This window comes from Tenrec ecaudatus, chromosome 6, assembly GCF_050624435.1.
Source record: "Tenrec ecaudatus isolate mTenEca1 chromosome 6, mTenEca1.hap1, whole genome shotgun sequence".
NCBI lineage: Eukaryota > Metazoa > Chordata > Mammalia > Afrosoricida > Tenrecidae > Tenrec > Tenrec ecaudatus.
In genome coordinates, this window is record NC_134535.1 from 165,948,922 (window position 1) to 165,964,779 (window position 15,858).

The window sequence follows — 15,858 nt, forward strand, 5'->3', positions numbered from 1 at the left end:
TCAAATTTGAGCAGGGTCACGGGGTTCTTCCGTATAGTGAACGGGGCTCAGCAGAGATTCCAGACTGAAAGAAAGTTAGGAAGAAGAGTCATCCCACTTCTGAGAAATTAGTCATTTAAAACTCCGTGACTAGCAGCAGAACATTTGATGCAGTGCTTGAAGAGAAGCCCTGCGCTTGGAAGGTACTCAGAGTATGAGTAAGGAGGAAGCGGCTCTTTGAAGTAGTCAGTCTGAATGACAGGAATAGAGCCAAGCCACCGGGACCTTCAGCTGCCGGTGGGCCATGGCTCTGAAGGACAAGACACAGTTGCAAACATGCATCAATAATCAGAATCTGGAATGTGCAAATCTGAATGTACGAGTATGAATCTACGAAAATTTGAAGTCGGCAAAAATAACACAGAATGCACATAAACCAGTAGTGTAGACATGAGTGGGCTGAACTAGAGTGTATGGGGCTATAGGAATCATATAATCTTATAGTTTACTGTGCCACAAATGATAAGGTCAAGAGGAATGGAGCCACATTCTTCTTCAAAAATAGCATTTCAAGATCTGTGATGAAGTACAACACTGTCTATTAGACAATCATACCTATATATCTACAAGGGATATTTGTTCATCCAACTGTTATTCAAATTTATGCACCAAGAACTACAGCCAATGATGAAAATTTGACAAATTCTACCAGTTTTATCAGTCTGAAATTGATAAAACATGCGATGGGATTTGTAGATAATTACTGGTGATTAGGATGTGAAAGCTGGAAACAGAAAGGAAGGATTTGTAGTTGAAAAATATGACAAGGTTGACTTAAAATAAATAAATAAATAAGCATGATTGTAAGATAGAATTTTGCAAGACAATGACTTTTCCACTGCAAACATCTTTTTCTTTCTCCAACGACATAAATGCCGACTATCTAGCAAGACCTCCCCAGTTAAAATATACAAGAATCAAATTAATTACTTCTGCAATAGAGAAACTCAATATGATCAGCCAAAATAAAGCTGGGGACTTACAGTAGAGCAGGCCATCAATTGGTCAGATGTAAGTTCAGATGAAAGATAATGAAAATTAAAATTCAATCTAGTCTTCTTTATACAATGTCTAATTTTCACATGCTTATGAAGCAACGGAATGACAATGCTGTTGAAGAATATTGAAAATGCTGCGGACTGTCAAGAGAACAAACAGGTCTCTCTATGGGAAAATACAGCCAGAATACTCCTTAGAAGCAGAACGATGAAGCTTCTTCTTCTTTATTGTGGATATGTTCTCAGGAGAGACCAGTCGCTGGCAAAGGACATGATGCTTGGTAAAGTAGAGGGGCAGTAAGGAGGACAAGGAGGCAGCCCTTCGGGAAGTTAGATCGACACAGTGACTGTGACTATGGGCTAAAGCATAGAGACAGTTCGTATAATTTCTCAGAACTGGGCAGTGTCGCATTCCCTTGTGCACAGGCTTACTAGGAGTCAGAATGGACTCAATGGCACCCAGCGACACAATAACACCCAGAAGAACAAACAGGTCTGGCTTCAAAGAAGTACATCCAGAACGTTCCTTAAAAGTCAGGATGGGGAGACTCCATCGTGCATATTTCTGACATGTTAGTAGGAGAGAAAAATTCAGGGAAAGGACATTCTGTCTGGTAAAGTACAGCATCGGCAAAAAAGAGGAAGGCCCTCAGCAAGATGGATTGACACGGTGGCTTCAGCAATGGACTCAAACATGACAATGACCATGAGGCTGCCACAGGCCAGGCCATGTTTTCTTTTATACCAAACAGAATCGTTATGAGTTGGAGGTTACTAACGTAAGGGCACTTTACCACAGCAATATCTTCAAGATTCTGTCTAGCAGAACACTCCTAAATTAAGCTATGACCTTTTTTTTGTACACTTACGATATGGTAGCATGTCGCTTTTGTGAACACCTGGGACAAAATCATACCACATTTCCACCTTTGTGACGGAAGCCTGCCCAGCGTCTCAGGAGCCACATTCTCCAAATAGAGGCCACCAAGAGACAATAAGCTGTTAGAATGTTAAAATAACAATTCCTGTGAATTCTAAAATGGTGAGCGCAGCTTTTAAAGTGGTTGCTTAACTAGGTAAGCATAATTTTACTGGGAAAATCTGAAAATTTGGGACATATGAACGGAATTTCCAGTCTTTGTTTGGACATACCCATTTTGTCTCCCCGTGCGCTTTTTAAGATGGATGGTTCTGGGATTAAAATATGGCATCGTCTCTCATCAGCTGTACATGTTTGGTTGAGTTGACAGTCATCTAAGTCGGGGACTTAGTTGACCTCAGCATCTCAAGTTTGCCTAAGAATAAATGCATTGCACGATGGTGTAGGATTAGACATAGAAATAGCTCTGCTATTGACCAAATGACGTGCTCTGTTTTTCAGGCCCTGTCCCACCGCAGCCATCACCTTGTGCAGCTGACCAGTTTTCTTGCATCTACACCCCCCAGTGTGTCCCTTTCTCAGGGAAGTGCAACGGCCGGGAAGATTGCGCAGACGGATCTGATGAAATCGATTGTCCTCCCAGCCCCACTCCTCAACTTTGTGGTAAAACGGAGTTCCAGTGCACGACAGACAAGTGTATCCCATCCCTCCTGCTGTGTGATGGCGTGTCCGACTGTCCCTTGCATGAGGACGAATCCAGCTGCTGTGAGTTCTTCCCCCACCTCCTTGTGCCCTGGAAGGAGTGCTGTTGGGAACTGATAGCTAGAGCTTGACAGATGAAACAAAGTTCTCTAGAGTCTTACCGTGGTTGCACCATCAATAACTTAGTTTGTCGTGGTGAAAAAAGTATGTAACCCGACATTTTGTTGGTAGACATGCTGATCTCTGCTACACGTTCCTGCTTTCTTTTATCATCGTAACTTGGTCACGTATATCTGTTTCCTCTGTAAACAAGTAAGTGTGGAAATAGGTTGGATATGTGCAACGATGATTTCCCCACTCTAAGTGTAAGAAGCTGGCTCCTGCAGAAGACTTTAGGCAGACATTCGTTTCAGTGAATGCATGTTGTTAGGAGTTGAGCCTGGACGGTGATGGGAGTGGCTGTCATGTCATTGAGAATGTGTGGAACAGCCAGGCCTACAGACATAGGTCTGAATCTCATTCTTGGCAGTCACTGCGCAGGGTTGGGAAAGTTATCTGAGCCCTGTTAATATCAATGTCATCATTCTATGTGATGATGTCAATAATGCCTACTTCTCAAAGCATGAGGATTAGAGGGAATGCAGGTAAAATACCCCATCCCATAGCTTGTACCTTCATCACCTCCTGCTTTTGTTGTAACGAGTCCAGACAGACAGGGAAGAGCAATGTCAATTGAGAAGAAGTAATGACACAAGTCTTATAAGTCAGTATTGAGCACAGTGGAATAAAAACAGTACTCACATGTTGTTTCATTATTTGCTATATTATGCTGCATTCTGTTATTTCATCTTACACTGGTTTAGGTTATCTGGTGAGATTATTTCTATAGAGAAGACTCCATAAACCATGTGGAATGGTCACACTGTATGGTTTTTGCATAGTGCAAAAAAGTTAGGCATATAGAATTGGGATGGTGAGAGAATTATAAAGCTAGTTCAGACCCTATTTAATGTGGGAGAACAGAAATAAGAGAACTAATGGGAAAAGAGTAACAACTAATGAAGGTAAAAGAGAATTTTCAGGTGTTTAAAGACTTTAGCCTGAAATCATGAAGCTTCTTCCTTATTTTAAATTTAGAGATCATTTTATACCTCTCTGTAATTTCCTAAATGTATTGTGTGTGGCTGTAATAAAGCCAACTTGTCACATCTGATCATATATTTTTCCAGAAGAAGATAAATAAATGGAGGAGAATGAGAAGAGAAAATGAACCAAATTGCTTATCCTTATTCCCATCAGGGCTCTAAGGCAATTTGTCTGATGGAAATTTTATTAAGTTCAAGATGTGAAGTCATGTGAGTGTTGACTTCACATAAGAATGCCATTGAAAGAGAAGTTTAGGAAACTAGTCTATCACGACACTTTTTGTCATTATTTGGAAAATTGGAGCTTAAGTAGGTATTACCATATGACGCTTGGCTCCTAAAAGGAATTAAGTGTGCATTATGTGTAGACTGGGGTACCACGAGATAATTGCTAATCCATCTCAAAAACTTAATTTATGGAAGCATCTGTAGGCTAAATTGTATAAAAATAAACCTGAAGGAAATACCATACAAAACCTCAGAATAAAATCACTCAATGATCACGTCACTAAACCTTTGAAGGCATATTGGTTTTTTGACTGGAATTCTCCTATTGATTTGGAATGACATTTTGTTAACTCACATTTTCATTCATTTATTCATAAACCTTTATGAAGCTAATAAACCTTTAAGAAGCTAATTTATAAACCTTTAGAAAGCTAATTTATGACACATATTACATTGGGCCTTAATGATGCCAATAGAGATGACTTTTTACTTAATCTCATCTATCTTCTATATGCCTGAAGGATACCAGGGAGTGAAAGTTGAAAATGACATGCAATAAGTTCTATTACAAAGATAACACACAATATAAAACACAGAGACTATTTCCTAGCTGCAATGCAGAAGTCTGTGAAGTTTGCCAAGGAAGGTCATTTCAGAGCTCAGTTTGGAAAGCCAAGCCATGATTAGAATCATACGGTAATGTAGAAAGACTGATCTTGAATGAAGAATGTTCCAGAAAAAAAGAACTAATTGTTTGAATGCCACGTTGTGTTCTTAGAGCTTAAAATCAGAACTGCAGCAGTAAGTCTGGAGAAATAAGCAGGAAGTCGGCGATGCAAATGCTTCATCCACTCAGCCAGCATCATAGAGCTCAGTTTACGTGGTGTCTGGAAGAGATTGAAGAGATAATGTGGTTAGGAGAGGGTCTTGTCCTTGGAGTATCCAGATATTGATGAGATAAAAATGCGGCACAGATTGCAAAGGCATACACTGATGAAGAAGAGAAAAGGATCAGAAATGTCCCAAGTTTATGGTCTAAGTTAATGTAGCAGGCCCTTGGGTAAGGAAGCTTGGAAAGAGACCTCGTGGAGAAGATTGGAGCTTTATCAGACAGGTGGTCTTCGAGTGCTCTTTGATACAGCCGCAGGGAAATGTTCACAGCGTGATCAGTAAGGGATATCTGGAGCAAAAGGACAAGGTCAAGCAAGGTAGAGAAAGAAGTGTGGCCCTCGGCTTGTCATTCTTGAAGTCATGGATGAAGGTGAGACAACAGAGACAGATAAAAAGATCAAGCAGTGGGCAGAATCCCAGGGAACTTTGAAGAAACCGTGAATGACACTGTGAAGATGAGGTCATGGTCATGGGAGGTCAACCCCAATACAGTGGCCATTCTGAAGTCAATGGTAGACAGGCGTACAGAACAGAGAGGCGTCATGGATTGCCATGTACCTGATAGATGGAGCAAGATTGGGCTTAAAAATATATGGATTTGGAATGAAAGTCATCCTCAGTGATTTTGGAGGACAGCACATTCTATGGAGCGAGAGGGCAGACTTTGGAGGTCAGTTTTTTTAAGAGCAAGTGGGAAATGACAACAAGAGGACTGGATTGTAGACAAGGCTTTCCATAGGTTTGTATTTAGTTTGGAACGTGGCACGAGGAGTTACAGTCTCTGAAACTCAGTGGCGCAGATCCACCCTGTTCTCCAAGGCCTCTGTGAGTGAGCATCAACTTGATGGCAGTGGGTTGGGTGTTTCTATTTGGTTGGATAAAAGATATGTGTATATGTGCTTGTTTGGGAGAGGCTTGAATGTGTTTAGTGTTGATAGGAAGGAATGTGTTTAGTGTTGATAGGAATATATTTAGTGTTGAGTGTGTTTGGTGTTTTCTGGGATGTTTACACCTGTCGGTGGGAAAATCAATAGCAACTGATATCTCAAAGACGTTGGTTCCTGCAGAAATACCTTTTCTAGTGATTGGTATGTTTGGAACAAACCTGTGATGACTTAAACATTTAAAACTAATTCATATTTATCATCTTGATTAGGAAAATTATCTTCTTTTGCAAATGGAAGGGGCACTTCTTTAATTAAAAATATTCACTTATTCCTACACTGCAAAATGTTTTCTTTCTTGCTAAAAATTAAAATTTAAAACATTTCTGAAAACTCTGCACTTACTTTTGGCTTCAAATCAACTTCCAGACATTAAAGAGAAAAATTGTTTTTACAAGGCCTCTAGTCTCTAACAATGCTTTGCCAACTAAATGGAGTCAGGCGTGTAGCATTTCTTTTACCATTCTGAATTAATAATTACTTCAGCATTGTTAATTTTATGTTGTTTTTGCCCATGTTCTAGTCCCCCCTTTGAAAAAACAGTTTTTCATTGCCTCTTCCACTCAAGAAAGCATACTTTGTGTTTTACATGAGCTGGTAGCTCAGTGATATTATTTGTATGAATTGATGTTTTCACACTTTAAGAAGGCTGGATAAATGATGAATATCACTTAACTTTTTCAGGACCAGTATATTTTAGTCAAAGAGAATAAATACTCTTATAGCTATCAATTTATCTCACTTTAAAATACTTTTGATAGACAGTTCTCAACCTACATTGTGTCATCAATGTAGGACACCTCAAATAAAGGATTCTCTCGAATCTCTAACTCTCTCTGAAGCGCAGACTAAGTTGCGACACAATGGGACAATCTGCATAAATACAGGCATATTTATTCCTGGGCCTACAAAATGATCATTTTACTTCAAAAAAGGTTGAAATCTAATTGTCTTTATTCTAGTACTATTAATTTCCCAGGTCAATCCTTTTCAAATGTTTAGTTGCAAGATCACAACAAATGTTGAAATAAGATACTATAGATGACATCATCAAACAAATCAGATCAAAGTAGAGATGCTCTTGTCAATCCTGGGTTAGACAGTGATGCTGCCCATACACTACAGCCTTTCACATACAGTTGCCAAACCCAAAGACTTTGAGGTGCAGAATGAAGGGGCAGGGGGGAGGCAGGTGAAGGTGAACACAAGTGTCCATCCATACCATCATTGTTTCATGGTTGTGAAATCCACACAGACTTCCTGACAACACAGTGCGGTGGGTTCATGCCTTAACATATCTCTCTGCTCTGAAATAGCAGTGATAAAGTAGCATAGTCTTACATATAAAAGGCCAAGAAACAAGATAAACATCTGCATGGACCACAGTCAGGGAATAAAAGCACAAAATAGAGTTCAGGACTGAAACACCAGGCCTGCTGGCTTCCAGGTACTCACACTTCACATCCCGGTGCAGGTGGAAGACCTAAAACTAGACATGCTTCAAACAAGATGGTGACCCCCAACAAGAAGTTTTGGGAGAGGTCCTTCCTCATAAAAGAAGTCTAAAAACACGACCAATTTATACAAAGTCATAATCCTTGAGGGGGTGGGGGCGGAACTAGAGAACAGGAGGAATACAGATACCTGGTTTCATAAATAACTGTTAAGCAAAGAATAAAGCCGATGTTATTAAATTAGTCCAAGTATCATGTAAACATTGCATAAGGAATGAATAAGTATCTACTCACCTAAAGGGTGAACTGCCATTCAGTCCCACCCAGGAGCACCTCAGAAGGAAGACCCACCAATCCGATTCAACAAAGATTACAGGCTAGACAGCCCTCTCTGGAGCAGTTGTCCTCTGTGACACATGAGGTTGCCTTAAGTGGAAAGTAATTTTCTTGTTTTGTTTTTTAGCAGCAGACCTTATATGAAGGCATTTTATAAAATATTAAATGACTAGTCTTATGGGCAAAGGCATTCTGATTTTATGAATCCATTCATTCTTTGAAGTCGGGCTAAACCCTTTTTGTGGCCCCCAACCAGAGGCTACGAGTACTAGAATACTAATATCATGCCTTATCATAAAGACATATGATCATCAGAAGCAACAAAGTCCACATGGAAGAACACACCAGCCTGTGTGATCGAGTGGTCCTGAAGGGATCAGTTATCAGGCATCAAAGAACAAAAAATCATATTATTGGCTGCACACCTCCAATGTAGGATCGCTGAAGACAAATGGGTGCATAAGCAAATGTGGCAAAGAAAGCTGATGGTGCCCAGCTATCAAAAGAGATTGTGTCTGAGGTCTTAAAGGCTTGAAGGTGAACAAGCTGCCATCTAGCTCAGAAGCAAAAAAGCCCACATGGAAGAAGCACACCAGCCAGTGCGATCACGAGGTGTCAAAGGGACCAGGTATAAGACATCATGCAAAAAAAAAAAGATATATGTGTGTATGTGTATATATATATGTGTGTGTATATGTATGTATATATATATGTGTGTGTGTATATATATATATATATACCATATTGAATGAAGGGGAAGTGCAGAGTGGAGACCCAAGGCCCAAGTGTCGGCCACTGGAGATCCCCTCATAGAGGGGTTTAGGAGAGGAGATGGGTCAATCAGGGTGCGAGGTAGTACCGATGAAGAACACAGCTTTCTCCCAGATCCTGGATGCTTCCTCCCCCCAACTACCATGATTTAAATTCTACCTTGCAGGACTGGATAGGGCAGAGGTTGTACACTGATACATATGAGGGCTGGAGGCACAGGGAATCCAGGGTGATGATACCTTCAGGACCAAGGGTGTGAGGGGCGATGCTGGGAGAGTGTAGGGTGAGTGGTTTGGAAAGGGGGAACTGATTACAAGGATCCACATGTGACCTCCTCCCTGGGAGAGGGATGGCAGAGAATGGGGGGAAGGGAGACTCCGGGTAGGGCAAAATGTGACAAAATAACGATGTATAAATTACCAAGGGCACATGAGGGAGGGGGGAGTGGGGAGGGAGTGGGAAAAAAAAGAGGACCTGATGCAAAGGGCTTAAGTGGAGAGCAAATGCTTTGAGAATGATTGGGGCAGGGAATGTGCAGATGTGCTTTATACAATTGATGTATGTATATGTATAGACTGTGATAAGAGTTGTATGAGCCCCTAATAAATTGTTTTAAAAAAAAAAGACATATGATCACAATACATCAATAGCAATCACTTCATCACCCCGACCTAAAAGATGCCTGGTGACTCTATATGACTTACCTGTATCCCAGCTGGATGTGTACGTGCATTCAAATGATTTACAGTCCTCATCCACTCAATCAGATGTTCGATGAGAAAGATTAAGGGCACAGCAGAAGCTCAGAGATCTTCTTTGAAGTAGAAGTTGCCCCCATTTTAAAATCAATGCAGAGAGCATAGTATGTAAAATGTATTGCAGTACATGCATAATACAAGCTACATGGTGCACATCTGGGAAATGATTTTATCGACCATTTTTCCTTTGAATTCTTTTTCAACTTGGTGAAACATTTCCGTTAAAGTTTTCTTCCAAAGGAGCTATGCTGTTTAAATACAGTGCTAAAATAAATGAAGGCTAATCCAATAAGCTGAATGTAGTACATCGCTGAGAACAAAACAAACATGCTTTTAACCAGGAGCATCACCTCTTTTCCTTCAGCCAATGAGAGTTGTTCTCAGGGAGCGCTGGCATGCCCCTCCTCCAACACCTGCATCCCAGTGCACCAGCGCTGCGACGGATTTGCCAATTGCCTTCATTTCCAACTTGATGAGTCCAGCTGCTCAGGTACTTCATCCATGTCTGTTCTATTGCCACTCCCATTATAAACAAGGAAAGTTAACTTATAAACAATAAAATAATAAAATTTTAAATTCTAAGTATTAGCAAGTTTGGCCCACAAAATGATTAGATTCCTATTATTGGTTTCGGGACAGGAAGCAAATGTTGAGATTTCTTGCTTCATTTTCTTTCTGAGATTATAAACATATACAGCAATGGATTCATGTCTATTTGCTATAAATGTTAAGTAAGTAAGGAAAAAAATCTAAAACCATATGTAAGTATTTAATAATATCTTCTTTGCAAATTATCCATTTCTGTCATAAGGCATCTCTATACAATGTAAGAATTTATTTAGAATTTTAAATCGTACTCTTTCTTTTCATATTTCTTCATAAGAGAGTCTTTGTTTGCATGGTCTAAATATGTGTTTAAAACTTGATTTATTAAGCTTTAGATTGGCTTCTAAGCACTCGTATTGTTTCTTTCCCCAGAGGATGTATGCAGAATAAGAGCAGAGAGTGTATACTGTAATTATTGTTTCCTTGAAACTGCTCTGAAATTTTTCAATTCATTGAATGTACATCATTGCATCTCTCCTTAGTAATCAATCGTTTGTGTTTTATGCGGGTTATATATTAAATAATTGTTAAGGTCCATATACCTTTGTCACAACTAACAGTGAATGTAAGTGAGTGATAAAGGGATCGTGTCATACATTCTAAGTAAGTTGGAGACGCATTTGTATAGACAACCAGTTTCCATGGAGTTGATTCGAACGCATGATGATCCTGTAGGAAAAAGGAAAACTTCCCCAGAGGGTTTCCAAGGCAAGAATCTTTATGGAAACAGATGAGCACATCTTTCTGTGGGTTCAAACCACCTACCTGTCCATTCACAGTGAGTGCTGAGCCCCTGAATCTGCCAGGCCTCCTTGTCACACCAGTACAAAATACAAGTGGACACTGGGTACCTTTCAAGTGAGAAGAACAGTTTGAAACAATATGTTAATGAAGATCGTAGTCCATAATGAATGCCTTTGGATTCCCTGAAAAGAGTGTTCACAGAGCCCTGGACTTTATTAGTTAAAAAGGAAATCAATCCGAGAGCAGATCTGTGCCCATAAAACTTGAAGACGTAGGATTTCACTACTCTATGTGTGTCAATGTCCAAGAAAGTACAATAAAGAGGATCATCTATTATTTTCTAACTTTGTAACTATTAGGACACAACATATAGGGTGAAGACTCTAATTCATTTTTACAGAAGGGGGATTTTTTTTTTTCATGACGGTCTTATTTGAGAACGAATATACTATAGCCAGTGATGCGTCATTCTCTGCCTACATGTGGTCTACCTTTAAAGGGCAGAAAAATCAGAAGACCCACCATTCATGCTGAGTGATAGACGATCTGTAGGCAATGATGGAACACGCATTTTTGTTGTCCCATTTATTTTTGTCACTCACCAGTCACTTACAGTTCACCTAAAAAGCACAGGTCACATTGACAGAGCTATTTGGTCAGGAGGAGACAAAGATATTAGATATGATATTCAGAAACAAAATTCCTACTGTAGTATGTTCCCTCTATTTCCATTTTTATAGGATTTTGGGTTTGTCAATCACGTATGATAAAAGTCAGTGTTCCAACTCCTTGCAGAAACATACCGTGACAGCGCACAATATGGTTCCCCTCTCTTCCCACGGAGCATATCCCTGTAAAAGCAATGTCTCATAGATTTACATCTTCTAGTAATTCCCACCTGGGGCACAAAACAGATGGCAAGAATCTGCCCTCCCCTCCCCTTGAGGTTGAAGTCATTAACGAGAACATCAAGTTCAGGCACTGGATAAGTGTTGCAATGAGCTTCAGTTGTTCATAATTTGCATATTGAAAATCTATTCTTTTCAAGTTCGGTTGCTTATACAGCAAAGAACTACAGGTCAGAATTTGTCTAGCTAAATTTAAACATCGTCAGTCCACCCCCCCTCCCAGTCATTTGCATTAGTAGAGGTTAATGAAAGTGATACAAAGGTGAAGCTATATTCTATTCTAGATAATCATCCATTGATATTGGAATTAGAACAAGGTTCTAAAATATAAAAAATGTAGTGTGGGATATTAGAAGATGGTTTCACAACGAGTGATATAGTAAGAACACAGCTTAATAAAATATCAGACGGGTTTACACAGAAAGTAAAATCCTCAGGCAAATACTCTGGAGCTAGTCCAAGTGACACGTGGCTGTGGCTCCGAGTTCCTTAGCTGGAGGCTGGGATTTCAAGATAAATGGAGCAATCCTTATGGGCTGATGACCCGTTTTGCTGCACAAGCTCCTCTAATGGACTCTAAGGAGCCATGAATTTCCTGAGACCACATGCAGAATACGTTTTATCTGTGACAGTGCAGCCATGCCATGTGATACCACGAGGCTGCTCCCAGTCCCATGATCTTAAAGCCTGAAAGGGGTTGTGCTGATTTTTAACATAGCAGCAGATCATTTGCCATTTTTAGACGAACAGACTTTGCAGTGAGCTGACCAGTGTTTAGTTCCCGCTGTGATTCTTCCTTGCTCTTAACTCTAGCAAGTTAAATTAACCTTGAAGCCTCACATCACTCCTCTGCTAAATGAGGCTAATTGTGGTGTGTACCACATAATGTCATCAGGAGTCAAAGAGCGAGCGCATGGGCGACGCTGAGAATGGTACCCAGTATACGATCAAAATGACCGAGGAGAAGCAAGAGGGGAGAGGAGTTGGAGTAAACTGGGGCGATGGAAATGAGATTTCATGAGCTCTTCAAAAATTCTCCAACTCAAGAGAAATGGATGAGAACCATCATTTCATACCTAGTGCACATGACTAACTGGTATCATGTTACAAATAAATTGATTTTTTACACTTAATAATGTTTTAATATGAGTTATGTCTAGAAAGAAAAGTGAGTGTGAGAAAGTGATTGGATATTTTTAAAATCATTTTATTAAGGGCTCATACAACTCCTATCACAATCCACACATACATCAGTTGTGTAAAGCACATCTGTACATTCCTTGCCCTCATCATTCTCAAAGCATTTGCTCTCCACTCCTCTCTGTGACAAATGGAGCACCTACAGTGATTGAACCCAGAGTAACACTGCTCTCAAATGTCAGAGTGAGACATCCAGGAAGAGAAACCAGGACTTCCATTTATAGGTGTAGGGGCTTCGAAAATACTGGGGTGAAATGGAATGAAACTTTTCCCATGTGCTTTCTTTAAAAGCACCTTCATCTATTATGGAAAAGGAGGGACCAAAGAAATCACACACCTAGTTGCAAACTCTTTAGATTTAAACAGAAAAGTTCCTCATCCACTTTAGACCAATGCTTCTCTCTGTCTCAAAGGATAAAACCAAAGTGGGATTGTTTGTCACTTCTGCCCACCACACCATTTCCACGTGATCAGAGTTGCATTTTTCCACAAACACAAGCCCCCCCCCACACACACACCAGGACACAAAGTCATGACCAGGGTTAGAGTCTCAGGGACTCCGTCTTGATCCTCATACCACCTGCTGCAGATTCTTGGAGCCCATCTACCTTCTTGTTTCATGGAAATGGAAGGATACATTAGAAATTATTTCTACAAAATCACAGAAACTTTTCCTCAGCAAAACTATGAGAGCTATTGTTTCTTGATTGAATTCCACTATTCGGTGTAAGAAAACACTATTTAAACATCCACACCATCATTCTGCTATAAAGCTAGCTAACATTTTACTATCTGCAAGCCCAATAACTTGAAAGTCTCCAGAGGATAAAAAGATGCCCCTGTGTTGGACCAAGTATGTGTTGGTCCTCTGCAGGATCAGATGCTCTACTCCATTTCGGAATTTAAAGGTTTTTTTTTTTTTAAAGGCACCCTATTTGACAAAATCTAAAAATTTTCTGTAAGGCTAAAGTAGTCATGAAATATTTCCAAACAAGATTTATACGAAATCTCTATTGGTATGCATGTATTTTGAGGGGCTATTTTTAGTTAGGAGATACCCTGGGTAAGACAGATAGGAAATGTGCTGAATTGCTGACGGAAAGGTTGTAGGTATGAGAGCACCCAAAGATACCTCAGAAGAAAGGACTGGCAATCTACGTCCCCCAAATCTACCATTCCTAACTGTTTACTCTGACATGCACCGGGTTGCCCTCAGTTGTAACACACTAGACAGAATTGACGTTTTCTATTTTCAGTCCAACTCCTTGTGCATGAAAGAAATTTCATATCCATTCTATTCAGCTGAGTGAACTCCCGTTGGGAGGTGTAGCTCTTTGTTCTTATCTTCAAGAGACTACAGCCCCACGACAAAAGAGGAGCTTAGGAAGCCAACGTGAAAAACACACTTCTGGGAAAGCACGTCACTGAAATCTCTGACACCATGATCATTTGGCACATGGTATAGTTCAGTTGTGTTCAGTGTTTCCCAAAGTGGGAGATACTCCCCCGCCATGGCAGGGGGGTGGGGGCAGGATAGGCATTAGAATGTTGGGGGTGGGTACTATAGAAACAGATACCTATACTTTATCCTGGATTATAGGCTATAGTACAAAAGGTTTTAATTGCCAGGGCGCCCTGAGTAATTGTGTTGTTTTTTTTTTCCAGAAAAGGGAATGACAGGCCAAATAAATTTGTGAACCACAACTTGGACCAACACTTCTCTCTATCCTTGTTTTCCTATTTCCAGTGTTCAGTGACTGGCTTTGAAATCTCTCCAGCCACACTTTCCTTACAGTTTCCCTTCAAGTATAATGTTTATACAAATGGTTTCTATTTCTCTTTACTTTTCTACTCTCCTTCATGACCATCATTTACTTTCTCCCCCAATATACCCCCCCCCTCTCTCTCTGTTAACTCACTCCTCTTGAGTCAGGGCCAGTTTCTGTGCGAGTCCAAGGCCATTGGCATCCCAGTGTTTTAGGTACCGAGGGACCCAATACATACTTATTTAGTTGGCTTCAGGAAGAAGCCTGAAATGTGTGGATATCTGTAAGAGAGGGGAAGCAATCTAAAGAATAGCATCGATTCCCTCTCTCTAGCCCACATTGACTTTCAACCTGTAAATTCCGTCACTCTCTATGATGTGCTTTACCCGCTAACGCACAACATCATTTCTCCTTTAATTATACCAAATCAGTGATGGAAACCACCACTAGCCAGAGGCCCAACCAACCAGAAACCTAAACATCTCCCTTGACTCTTTAAATTATCATCAAGAACTTTCCATTGTACCCTGTGCATAGCTCTTAAATTTCCTCAACTCCCCAACCTTTCCACAATAAGGAAAGAAGCTGTCACTGCTGAATGGAGCTCCTGAATTTCACTCCATAGCAGTGATTTTTCTAAACCACGAAGCCTGCAACTTCTCTTCATAAAGTTCTGGCCTCCTAAGATGAAGTTTAAAATCTTCCCTCTGTCTACAAAACCAGGCCCCTGTGGTCTCTGATCATGACTCATCTTCTCCTCACAGGACACCAGCAACATTCTACCCAGGCTGGACTCCAGTCAGTTCCTCAGATAAAACACACCCTCATTTCTGACCTCTGGGTCTTATGCTCTCTCTCCCTCTCCTCTCTCCTATCTCTCCCCCTTTCCTGATCCCCCAAATCCAAAAACTTACTTAAATCTCTCTAGTTTACATCATTGATAAACCTAGCCTCCATTTTACCACTTCCATATTGCATTTCCTTGCCCTGCTTCTGTGTCTGAATTTTACAGGAAACTGGAAGGTCTGTGTGTGAGCTGGGACTATGTACTCTTTTTAGGCTGACATTTATTAAACAGGCCATATGAAGTAGATACTTTTCTAACATTCTCAACAAAACCAGGAGGTGGAGCCTATTCTTATCCCTGTTTATAGAAAGGAAGTGGAAACACAAAGATTAAGTACCTTATCCAATAGTGCCCAGTTAATATGTTGAGTTGAAATTCCAACCTGAGCTTTCTGGAGATCCCAACTGCAACCTTGGTAATGATGTTTCAGTTCATTTTATTATTTAGTATGACATATCCAATATTTGGCTCACGGAGATTCAACAGATGCTCAGGATAGATTTGTTGCATTACAACTAAATGGCAGTGAAAATATCTACCAAGTGTTGAAGATGTGGCTCAACAAAATAAGATCACTGTTCTGCGAGGGTATATAGCCAGAAGAGCTAATGGCACCTATAATAAAAGCTAAAGGAAAATAC

The 15,858-nt window shown here is 40.3% G+C and overlaps 1 protein-coding gene across 1 annotated transcript in view; it reads left to right on the forward strand.

Moving 5' to 3' along the window:
• Positions 1–15,858, forward strand: part of MALRD1 (MAM and LDL receptor class A domain containing 1) — an 836,583-nt gene that overhangs the window by 665,130 nt on the left and 155,595 nt on the right. The window contains exons 34-35 of the mRNA XM_075553413.1: positions 2,419–2,682; positions 9,511–9,636. Coding sequence (XP_075409528.1) covers positions 2,419–2,682; positions 9,511–9,636 — 390 coding nt within the window. The remainder of the gene's footprint in view (positions 1–2,418; positions 2,683–9,510; positions 9,637–15,858) is intronic.